At 39.9% G+C, this 13,275-nt stretch overlaps 1 protein-coding gene across 2 annotated transcripts in view; it reads left to right on the plus strand.

Moving 5' to 3' along the window:
* The first annotated feature begins 5,421 nt into the window (after positions 1–5,421).
* Positions 5,422–13,275, plus strand: part of LOC137293758 (sodium/calcium exchanger 3-like) — a 100,678-nt gene continuing 92,824 nt past the window's right edge. For both annotated transcript variants that reach the window (XM_067824471.1, XM_067824472.1), the window contains exon 1: positions 5,422–8,134. In XM_067824471.1, the coding sequence (XP_067680572.1) occupies positions 6,336–8,134 (1,799 nt within the window). In that variant the 5' untranslated portion in view covers positions 5,422–6,335. The remainder of the gene's footprint in view (positions 8,135–13,275) is intronic.

Below are 13,275 nucleotides of genomic sequence, written 5' to 3' on the forward strand. Positions count from 1 at the left end.
GTTCAGTTTTGAGCATCGACGATCATAAAAGAGGAATGGTCTAGGACTCAAACTCGAATGGGTAAGAATACCAGCCTTTTGTCTCTACATCCTCTATATCGCAGGTACATCCTCTTCAGTAGAAGTTTTGTAAGTACCAGGACAACGAATACCAATTGCATTTTTAATGGTTTCCAGTTTACAGTGTAGAAACAGCATGGGTCTTTATTAAACCGGTGTATCTTTTCTACACGTGACCTGGGTTAATGTTCAACAGGAGCCGGGTGATTATTCGATGTTGAACAAAAACCCCGCAGCTGAGTCCGGGTATTAAGTCAATGCTAAACAAGCACCCGCTGGGTACCTTTACAACGTGGCAGTTTTCCATGTAACACCGGCGTGGGTCGTTTGCTACATGGCTTGTTTGTTGGGGTTCTAAATTCATCGAGTTGTCTTATTATGTTTAATGGCAAAATAACTGCATAGCAAAATTACGCTTAATTTAACGAAATCTTAGAAATAATATATTGGATAGAATAGGATAGACATTAAACGTGCAACAAAATAGGTGATTGTTTATAACATAAGAACAGTAATTTCAGTGTTTTAAGCAGGTAGTTTAAGCAAATACAGTCATAATATGTAGCCATAGGACATTTCACTTCCAATCCCGTGGAACACTTCTTGAACCGGAAACACGCCACTGTACGATTCTTTCACGCAAATTTGAGATGACTCGCTGAAAGAATCACATGTCGGACAAATGAAAACGGTTTTGGCAGAAACTCCCACACTCAAACTGTGGTATACCGTTACCTTGATGACAGCAACTAGCCAAGATCTGATAGATATATCGAACTTGATCAACGGTTAATTTCCGGGGAGAGAGCAGTCGGAGCTTCAAGCATCTGCTGTCACTTGAGATGTTGAGATTGCTGTAAAAACTTCCCTATAGCCCCCTGCATCTAGACTTGCTCAAGGATGTATACTTAACAAAATACAGACGTCGTGCGGGTGTTGTATGGTATTAGAAAATTACACAGTCAAGAAGGACAAGACGCCAGTAATTCATTTAAACAGACTGAATTTGCGTTTGACTAAATTGACATTTGCCATTACCTCGAATATTTTGATAGTCTAGATACAATTTCACTTGCATACCCTAAGAAAGGGGACGTTCTTTCAGCACGTTTTTCATGATGCGAAGATACCTGGAATTGCTCTTCTGTTTCCTTTTATTAGCATATCTAGCGCCTTCACACTGGGGTTTGTCCACAACGGGCGAATGATGACATCAATCCATCCATGCACGCATGTACAGATACAAGATTGGCCTCAAAAGAGATTATCCATAATCACACACGCGCGCGCGCACACGCACACGCACACACACATCACAGACAGACACACGTATACACAGCACAGACAGTAACACAGACACACACAACGTTCATACACACAGCCACACAAAGCCTACACACAGCACAAAAATATGTACACAGCACAGACACACTAACACACACCAGGTACAGCACAAAAAATACGCACACAGCACAGACACACTCACACACACACACACCATGCTCACAGCACAGAAATACGCACACAGCACAGACACACTCACACACAGCACAGAAATACGCACACAGCACAGAAATACGCACACAGAACGGACACACTCACACACAGCACAGACACACTCACACACAGCACAGAAATACGCACACAGCACTGACACACCCACACAGCACAGAAATACGCACACAGCACTGACACACCCACACAGCACAGAAATACGCACACAGCACAGACACACTCACACACAGCACAGAAATACGCACACAGCACAGAAATACGCACACAGAACGGACACACTCACACACAGCACAGACACACTCACACACAGCACAGAAATACGCACAGAGAACAGACACACTCACACCAGGCACACAACACAGAAATACGCACACAGCACAGACACACTCACACACAACACAGAAATACGCACACAGCACAGACACACCCACACAGCACAGAAATACGCACACAGCACTGGCACACTCACACACAACACAGAAATACGCACACAGCACTGACACACCCACACAGCACAGAAATACGCACACAGCACTGACACACCCACACAGCACAGAAATACGCACACAGCACACACTCACACACAGTACAGACTCACTCACACACAACACATAAATACGAACACAGCACTGGCACACTCACTCACACAGCACCAGGCACACAGCACAGAAGTACGCACACAGCACAGGCATACTCACTGACACAGCACAGAAATACGCACACAGCACAAGCATACTCACTCACACACAGCACAGAAATACGCACACAGCACATACGCACTCACTCAAACAGAAATGCGCACACAGCCGACACTCCAGACACGGCATAGAAATGCGCACTTAGCACAGGGACACACACACACACACACACACACACACACACACACACACACACACACACACACACACACACACACACACACACACCACAGACAGACACACATACGCATACAGCACAGACACTCACACACACCAGACATGCCAACACAGCACAAACACAACACAGAGAACACATACACACACAACACAGTCTGACAAACTTACAAAACACACACCCACCAAAGACAGACAATTTCTCTCTTTCAACCCGTGAAGTGTACTGGTAAACGACCTGACAATTGACCCCAATTTGCATACTTGGGAACGCCCCAAAGAACGATCCACTTGAAACAAGACGGAGACAGGTTGTCTGATTAATATCGAGAAGTTCATTTTCCCCGTGCGTTTCACGCATGAATTGTTATAGCACACTCGATTTTGGAACAGGTACAATCCCAACGAATTGAATCAACACAATATACTGAGCAAATATGTTTAGGACCACCGATCCATTTCATGAAACAAATGACATTTTCCTGGCTTTTTTTCAAAACAAAATTGTTGAATATCTACAATGCTTGTCAATGCCCCAATTATCTATTTGTCTTCGTCTTAACTAAAGGTTAGCGTGGAATATCAGTATCGTATGCCTGAAATTGTAGTCTTATCATTCGAAGGAATATGCGTTGTTGTTTTAATGGGTTAAACTGACTTTTCGTCTGCTAAATATTAAATAGACAATAACTACATATAGTTAATTGTGTTTCATTTAACTATTTAATATGTTAAAAGTTATCTGTTACTGAATGTTGGTGGCTAATTCAGAGTAGCAAGGGGGAAATATTTTTATCCCATAATTTTGTTCCTATTTCTCTGTACGGGCTGATTTTCGCCAGGGTTAGCGGTGTTGATTTCATGTCACGGTTAGCATGTATTGCACGTGCATAATCGTCAAGCTACCTGTAGTAGCCAAGTGTACTCGCCCAATTCGTTGTACCGCCTCTCTTGTCACAAATGCGTTTAGTGCGCAGGATCATCTCATATGTGTCTAGCAGTAGATCTATTACCCATGTTGCCCACTGTGGAAGTTCTGTCAGTTTCTACATAAACTTTGAAAGACAAAAACTCCACAATTCGAGACTGGAGTTTCGTTTATCACATTTCAGGCGAGCCTCCGTTAGTATAAAAAGAAATATACACCCGATTCATCAGAAGGAGCCGTTGTGAAAAAAGGTCACTTTTTCAATATGACAACAAAAATATCCTACAATGAACCCTTACTAACATATCGCTGTATTTGCCCAAATATAAACCACTTACGTTGCTAACAATGCGCGGTACCCCCTTTTGAACGGGTACCTACAGTAAACATGTCAGCGGATCAGTGGTGACGTCAATGTATTGTGATCGTAACATTTTCACCTTTCGCAAACATTTACTTTCCAGTAATATATAAAGAAGCGGATGAATATTGCAAGATCTCAAGTATCGACCCTATTTTGTCCCAAGCCTAGATAGAGTGTGAGTTTGATGGCTTATTTAGCCAAGTGTACAGACCAGATATCTAATGAGAAATGTGAACATCATGCTACCATGGCAACATTTTGTGTGTGGTTTAATGTCTGATATTATTTCGTGGCTAATTGCCTGGCGTTACTTCCTGATTAAAACTATTATTTCTTCAACGCTATTTGTACATCAGGCAATGACTTTCCTACTCGAACCTATGTGGGCTAGTATTTAGTTGAGGATAAATGAAAAAATATATACTTAAATTCGATAATGCAAACGAGTTGGATTGTCGGCGAAGTACACCAGCTGGAGCACCATGTGCCACGAGGCAATAACCGATATACCAGCAGATGTTGGCCGTGCGCGTCGCTCCCCATCTCGCCACTCCACGAGAGCTGATTGATTAACATTACTTGTCATGCTCACAAATGCAATTAGCACTGGACGTCGAGAATCACTGCATGATGACATCTGGACTTGTATTCAACTTCATATAATACACAAGCCACACTTACAAACAGGGATCACGTTTCGTTTGCAGCTAAACATATCCAGCATTGAGGGCTCCGACAGGGCGATTAGATGTAATATACTAGACCATGTGTTCTCGTGTACGTGTGTTACATGTTTTCCTAATCAGGGTATTTTTCATTTGAAGTCATACCCGGGTGTAAACATGTGTGGCCACTGATCGGACACCACACAAGCTATGTGACACATTTTCCGGCATTTAGCAATGTTAGCGTTGATTGTCGTCTTCGTACTTTACCACATTTCCGAATATTGATAAATATACAATCCATTCCTGACCTGAAAGTTTTCCGCGTCCATACTTTTACCTTAGCTTGTTCAAATAACTGTTCGGTTGTTTTATAGATAGTGACATATTCATTCATAATAAACACTCACTGAGAAATCTATACGGGAACGGGCCCACATGAAATATAATAGTGTATATACTGTTGTGTCAGGACGGTTTGCACATCCACTATCTGCTTGGATCTAAAAGAAATAATATATAAGTCCGAGGTACTTCTGTTTTAGAGAAAGAAAACAAACAACGAACCTAAGATAATGCTAGACACTGAACGAATTCAGTTCGTTCACAGCACATTCAGTCCAATATTGTTTAGTAGGCGCTGTTATAAACATTACGCCATACAATCCGTACTATACTCAGCAGTCATCGAATGCTGCAACTTGCTGATCGTACACGCGCGCGTACACAAACACGCACGCATGCACACACAATAAAACTTACAAGACAAGACAAAACTAAACATCGCACTTGAAGTCTACAAGGCACGTCAACCATGACACTAATTAACATATTCCCACTCAAATGTTTAACTTTAATAATCCATTACTGTAACGAACACAACGACGTTACATAATGCTGTCGATTATCCAGAATTAACAATCAGTAATGTATACCTCGTGTGGGTTTCACCATTTGTTACATCACATGGTTGAACGACATCTGGACTTCGGTAAATTCGATACCACATTTCCTGACAATAGGAGTTATCGTTCTTTGGCAAACCACCGCTAGGTGCACATACACGATCGTCTGCACTCAAGGAATCGGTGGTGTAAGCGAGGGAAGAAGTAAGACACACGGCTGCTTCAAATACCATGGAACGGTAACGACGGGAATGCACAGTTTCTTCAAAGGATGAGTGGTGGATAGACTCAGTGTGACCGTTAATAGCTTATAGATCGATGTTGTAGTTTACTCGTCAAGTTTCGTCTGCTACAGCTAGTTGTTGGAATATCATTCCAGTGTGCTCTATGTGTTTTTGACATCGAATTTTATCGTCCACAACCAGCGTTAAGCCGCCAATGTGCTAGATGTTCATCATACAGACTCGTACACACACGGACCCAGGCTTTGCTTGTACCAACGACTGCAGAGTGTTTTCCATGAACATGTAAATAGTAAGGCACGAGGTGTCTACTGGGTTACAACAGCTTGCGAAGGAGTGAGGCCGGCCTGTCTGCTGCAATATAACTGGAGTAGCGGCAAGTCGCCTGTGCCAAACTCTTCGTTACCTTACACGGTAGCTAGCGCCTTTGACTCGAGCTGTCTTTCTAAAGATAGATTTTCGCGTAGTATTACATGTGTAGTCTTACTAGTAAAGAGAAATACGGACCTTCTGCTCTGGTCTCATTCATACTGATACCTGTGTATTGATTAAATTGACTTTTCACAAGAACGGTAGTTACACACCAGCTTTTCCCCTTGGATAAAAACCAAATGTGCAAGCCCAGCTATTGGACCTACTGAGAGTGGAAAACATGCACACATGTTATATTTATATATATCAGGTTTTTGACTAAATGGATACTTGTGCTGTGTGTTCTAAAGAGAAGCTCACTTAAGTATTTTTTCTTTCTTACCAGAATTTCAACCATTCCAAACCTGTAATCATGGGTTTTATGAAATATTTGTCTGGATTTACGAGGAGCAAGGGTTCCTTGCAAGCAGGTATTGGGGTTGCATTTGTTTTCGCATTACTATTAGACCTCACTTCAGTGTCTCTAGCGCAGTCATCTTCAACCACATCCCCAAGTGCGCCAACATCTACAGCTACAGTTAATGTTACTGAAAAGGTATGTGACAGGGCAGCATCACCCTGCAAAAAAGGTGTTCTTATTCCATTGTGGTCGCCAACTGGAGATCTAAGTGTTGGAGACAAAGCTGCGAGGGCTACAGTTTATATGACCGCCATTATTTACATGTTTTTGGGAGTATCCATTATAGCCGATCGCTTCATGGCTGCTATTGAGGTCATCACATCCAAAGAGAAAGAGGTTGTCATCAAGAAACCGAATGGTGTGACCGCTGTTGTTAACGTTCGAATTTGGAATGAAACTGTCTCTAACTTGACTCTCATGGCTTTAGGATCATCAGCTCCTGAAATTTTGCTATCTATTATTGAAATATGTGGAAACCAATTCAAAGCAGGAGATTTAGGTCCAAGTACAATTGTAGGAAGTGCTGCATTTAATTTATTTGTTATTATAGGTTTATGTGTATATTGTATCCCAAATGATGAAGTTCGGCGCATCAAACATCTGCGTGTATTTTTCATAACTGCAACATGGAGTGTGTTTGCGTATCTCTGGTTGTACTTCATCCTTTCGATTTCATCTGTTGGAGTTGTTGATGTGTGGGAAGCTGGACTAACACTGTTATTCTTTCCAGCCACTGTTGCAACGGCATATGTTGCTGACCGAAAAATCCTCATTTATAAATTTTTGTCCAAAAAGTATCGAACAGGCAAGAGGAAAGGTGTTGTTATCCAGACAGAAGGAGATGCTGAAATGGCAGCAAGTCCTGAAGATAATGTCCAGTTCAAAGGAACGGATGCTGAGGATTCTGATGTCAAGACCTTTGAACAACATAGAAATGAATTTATTGAAATAATGCGTGAGCTGAGAAAGAAGAATCCCAACATGGACATGAAAGCTCTGGAAGAAATGGCTGAATATGAGGCTGTAAACCGTGGACCTAAAAGCAGAGCTTTCTACAGAATCCAGGCTACCCGGAAACTGACTGGTGGGGGCAATGTCATTAAAAAGGCTAAGATTGAACGACGGGCAAGTGTAGAAGATGTTAAGATTGATGTTCGTGGTGATCCCAATGTCACTAAGGTTTTCTTTGACCCAGGACACTACACTGTCATGGAAAATGTTGGCACCTTCAGTGTAACAGTAAGCAGGGAAGGAGGGGACCTTAGTAAGACCCTCTATGTTGATTATAAGACTGAGGATGGCACTGCCAATGCGGGTTCTGACTACATGTATGCTGAAGGGACCTTGGTGTTCCAACCAGAGGACATCCACAAGCAATTCCCAGTCACCATTCTTGATGATGACATTTTTGAAGAGGATGAGCATTTCTACATCCGTCTCAGCAATCTACGACTTGGAGACTCACAGGGCATGTTTGAAAGTGGAACACAGAATGCAAGGGCAGAGTTGGATACACCGTTCATGGCAACTGTAATGATTCTTGACGATGATCACCCAGGTATCTTTCATTTTGATGAAACTGAAGCTACAGTTACTGAATCTGTTGGAGAGATGGGTATTAGAGTTGTTCGGTCATCCGGAGCACGTGGAATAGTGAAAGTGCCATTTCATACAGTCGATGGAACAGCAAAGGCAGGACGTGACTACGAAGTTGAATATGGTGAACTCACCTTCGATAATGATGCAACTGAGTAAGTCTTTCCTTGGATTTCTTTTCCCTTTAATAAGCACCATTAACTGTTCATTTGATTGATATTAACATGGTATTTTTAGGACTTCTACAAAGCATCTGCATTAGAAGTCAATTGTCACAGCTCAAACATGCTAAAAGTTGTGAACAGGCATACTGGCCTTTCCATATAAGGGTGGAGATAGAAGGAAACTTTCTGACAATGCTCATTTCAACAATTTCAACAATAAGTCTTGGATGATTTCTGATATGTTTTCAATCCAAGTGTATAGATCCCCATACTGAAACACTGTTTTAATGATGATACCCAGTGACAAGACATTTATACCGTATGCATGCTTGACATCAGGTAGATGAACATGTTGATCTTATGGACCATTTCTTTCCTCAGGAACCCTAGAGTAGCCGGTAGGTTTTTATCAAGAGAAATAATGGCAAGACCAGAGAAAATGATATGCCAATTAGCCTTGCAGTCAGTATAACCCCAGCAGGCACATGAGTTACAGGCAGTGTACAAGAACATCCTCTAAATGTGAAAAGCAAAGAGATAAACACCACTAATGATTAACAGTGTAACTTCATGGAAAACGTTAGCACTCCTACACACAAGATACCAGTGTCAGGTTCATGAACAGGCAGTAAACAAAATCTTGGTAATGTTTAAAATATACAGATAATCAAATGGGTAGTTTTGCCTGTTACAGATACATATGTGTCTGGTAAAGAACTTGTACAAGATATTTATATTATGCCACAACAAATAACTTAGATTAGCATGGATTAACTAGAAAAGACTTAGTATACTGCTTAATAGCATCTGTCACTATTATAAAACAGAAAGTCAGTGAAATGTCAGACCTATTGACATGGCTTAAGGGAATTTTTTATAAGTAAACTGTCGTATTGTACAATGCTGTTGACCTTAGCTACACATTTCCTTTACAACAGGACGACTTGTATGACACAGAGTTCTTTATTTTTGTAAATCTTCTCTTGGCGTTTTGGTGGCAATTTTTATGATGCTGAAGTGAGTGTCTGCTTGGGGAGTCATTTGGTATCATTGTAGTGACATTTGTGCCCCTTCTACACACCCTGTCATCCTGATCCAGCCTGGCTTTGCATGGATCGATCAATTTTTCATTGTTTGTGTCCCCAATAGTGTTGACACCTGACTTTCAAAGTTTAGATAATTTAAGAGGCTCGACAGTTCAGTTTGTAAGGACTGTTGTAAATACTGCAGGATGGAAAAAGAGTTCCCTACAAACTTCACAGTGAACTTTGTCTGTGTTCTATGCCAACTTCAATTAGAAATTGAACAAATTTTCACAATTCATTGTATCAAGCTGTGACAGAAGCAGACACTTATACATTGTCATCAGATTGTGATCGGTTAAATATTCATGTTGAGGTTCATTATATGAGTATATGAAGCATTTAAGATTAGTTGATTAAAATGATTCTTCTGCAAGAAAATCAAATGTATGAAATATGGTACCTGTGGTGAAACAAAGCTGTCAGTTCATGAAAGGAATCTGTGGTCATTAAGTTAAGTTCTATTTCCTGTGAAGATTGTGCAAAAGGGCTGCATGTTGGAAGTGTGTGCAGGTAGATCCCAGGATTCCAGTTGATCAAACTAATCATAACTTGGTTGCAGTGACCAAACAACCAAGTAATAAATCACATTTTCTCCTAATCGAATACAAATGATTTTGGAACTATTGTTATAATCATTGAAACACTTGATGACAGACCATGTTCAAGGTTGTCAGAGCCTGAAAACCTCTTTAATTCTTAGAAAACTCTCTTCACTTACGGAAAAGTCATAACTAGAGTCCAGGAAGTATATGTTCATGACATATAAGTCATCACTTTAAAGTATCAAGCCGCATGATGTTATGCATATCTGCAGTGACAACCTGGCTAGGAACATCTGAAAAAATGATGCTAACCAACTTTTTTCGATTATTGTTGGTAATGAAGCAATCATCGATTGTAAGATTTCAACCAATTCCCAACACTAATTCTTTGGATTCACTAATCATGTGATCAGTCATTATTACATCCATATTAAGCGTACAAGTTAAGGGTAGGAATGTACAACGTCCAGCTCTAAAGATACTTCTTTTCAATACTAGGAACTGTGCCTGCAGGAACTCATAGTAATGCTCACTGATGCAGGCATGTTGCATAAAGAATATGATCAGGGATATATAATATTGTGTGAATATTGTGTCACAATATGCCAGATTCCTGCTTCACATGAAACTGATGTATTGTGTGGGCGAATAATCCAGGGTCGCCCCACAAATCATAACACCAGACACATGGCTGTGTGCCTTGCTATGATTTGTTATTATCATCCCACAGAGAAATAAGGATACAAAGTTAAGTAATTCACCCTCCGCCCTCAGTCTCTTGTGGGACGGAGCAAATGCTGACATTTCCGCAACATCTTGAGAAGGTGTTGGGGTGCTGCACTGGTCATGAATAAACTGTTAGGTGCATTCCAAGACCGAAATAGATGAATATATTCATACTGTAGTATCAGTTGCTGTTATTCTGTTCCGCTTTCATTTCCTTCTGCACTTTATGTCACTTAGTGTATATTATTACCGATTTATGTTATGTCATATTTTCATATTTGTCATTTTGTATCATTCATGTGAATAAGTTACACGATTGATTGGTCCATCTATAGCGGAATAGATTCAATTCTGCTCTAGAATACATGACCACTCTCATATCACAGGGCAACATGGTCATATGAGTTCGGTCAATAACAAGACTTTAATTGAAGTAATGGTCTGTGGTAGTTAGACTATTGCATACAACACTTTCGCAGGTTGCATTGTTAGCCATATTGTACCAGTAAACTGCTTAGGTGTTTTATGAGATTGGAGAAATCAAGCAGGTGATACATGAGGCTCCATGTTCCTGTAATTAAGGGAAAATGTCTGTTTTGCTCTCAGTGTATTAATGATTGAAGGGATTTCAATACATGTTTTCAAGACAATGTCATTCCTACTGAAATGGCCCAGTTTAATGTCATTCCTGCTGAAACATATGAAACGGTCCAGATTAATGTCATTACCACTGAATGTTGTGAAACGGTCCAGATTAATATATTTGTTGGTTAGAGGATCATTCTAACAGAGGAACAGTCTTGGTAAACATGTAAATGTACCAAAGCGTCAATTTCAGGCGGTGAACTGGTGTTGGGGTTTCCCTGTATGTATTGGCCAAGTGCTGACCATACGACACTCTTATTATTTGTCAGAGCATATTAGAATGATCTGGGGACGATATTGCTCTCTCAAACACCAGCATTATCTTTGTGAAGAGTTACATCAGTTGAGCACATGAGAATCCTGTCTTCAGGTTCCATAGGTTTTGACTGGTATCACTTTGGACATACCTCATGCCTCCAGCTCAATTAGACACCAGGATATAACTGAAATCACAGTGATTGTCCATTGAAAATGTATTTACTGATATTTGTACTAACAAAAAATGACATTTATACAAAAAATATGTTTGTGTAAACTAGTTGTTGAGAAAATATTGTTTAAGAATAAAGAAACTTTGTAGATATATTTTGTGTGGATGAATAATCTGCTGTAAATGTGGTTACGATAAGAAGAGTTAGTAGATAAGATACCTGATGATAATCGTGCTATTCTTGGGTGCTGTTGATAGCCTTACATAATATATACGTGATATGTAACCTGTATTACCTATTGATGAGGCTGTAACCGAGAGGGAGTAGATATCAACAAGCTTAGGCCTTTTTCTTGCCTGCCAGAGCGGAATCGTATAATAAGATTAACCTGAAAACTAATCAAGTATTAAAAGCATCAGTCAGATACTTAGTGGATTAGCCTTACTTCACAACTGGAGTCTGGTGTTGTACAAAACACCACAGCTGGTTGCAGTAACTTTATCATACTGATAAAAACAAGGAAACTTCCTCATGGGAGACAGGAACTGATAATAGTACTGGTGAAATCAAAATTTCATAGCAGATGGAAAAGACTTTTGCCTTAGTCTACTTGGTTTTATGATTCACATTTTTGTTAAACAGCATGGGTTATTGTGAAAAACCTAATTTTAACATTTAGAACTTGCTAATTTATAGGCCGGAGATTGAAGCGTTTTAGGAGATCCCCTCTTAGCTACAAATAGTGCTTTGTTTCAGCATTATCTTCAGGGTTCTCTAAAGTCCATATTTTCATTATATTTCATGTTTCATTCAAATGTGAAATTTGTTTACACAGTTTTCTTGTCTGTTTGTTAGCGCTCCATGTCCCTGCATAACCCATCAACCAGTGCAATCATTATGTTGAATAGTGAAATCTATTGTGTATTTCTACATGCATTTTTGCATGTCAAAATTTGATGACATATCAACACATATCTTTACATTACAGTGAGAGCATTGTTTCTGTGAAGATGCATGTATATCTAAGCCATAACCTAATTGTTATTATTTGCATAGTATTGATGAAATAGTGTATTAGTCTGAAATTACTGTTCTCATAAAAATTCTTTACTGACAACACACCAAACAGGCTGAAAGTTAAGAGTCACCAGACGATGTTATATATGGAGGGTTTTGGTCTGTCAGTATGCAGAAGATTGTGTTTCCGGAAGCCTGGGTCATGACATGATTATAATATGCAAATGTCTTCTAATGATCACTTATAGAGGAAATTAAATATTTCCTGTTTGCTCTCCCTCAGCTAGTGGGGGCAAATCAATATGCAGCTACTAGCACTGATTGTCCAATATCCATGAAAACACTGTAGGTAACCTCTTATTTAGAGCTTTGAACCATGAGAAACTTGCTGTCAATGTGTTTACCATGTCTAAGTATAGATATAAACAATTAACCTTGATCACTAATTGTTAAATTTTCACAAAAATGAACATTCTACTTCTTATTTGAATTTTTCAAAAACTGTTCAAGACATATCTTTCATTATTATCTGATACAGTTCTCCTACACCTAAATATTTGCCTTGACAAAGTTAGAGTTATCTGTGTATTCCATCAGAAATCAGTACATTTGAATTTCCCTCACCTGGATAGTGGAGTAGCCTAGTGGTTAAAGCTCATCATGGCGAAGATCCGGGTTTGATCACT

The sequence above is a fragment of the Haliotis asinina genome, chromosome 8 (genome assembly GCF_037392515.1).
Source record: "Haliotis asinina isolate JCU_RB_2024 chromosome 8, JCU_Hal_asi_v2, whole genome shotgun sequence".
NCBI classification, from domain to species: domain Eukaryota; kingdom Metazoa; phylum Mollusca; class Gastropoda; order Lepetellida; family Haliotidae; genus Haliotis; species Haliotis asinina.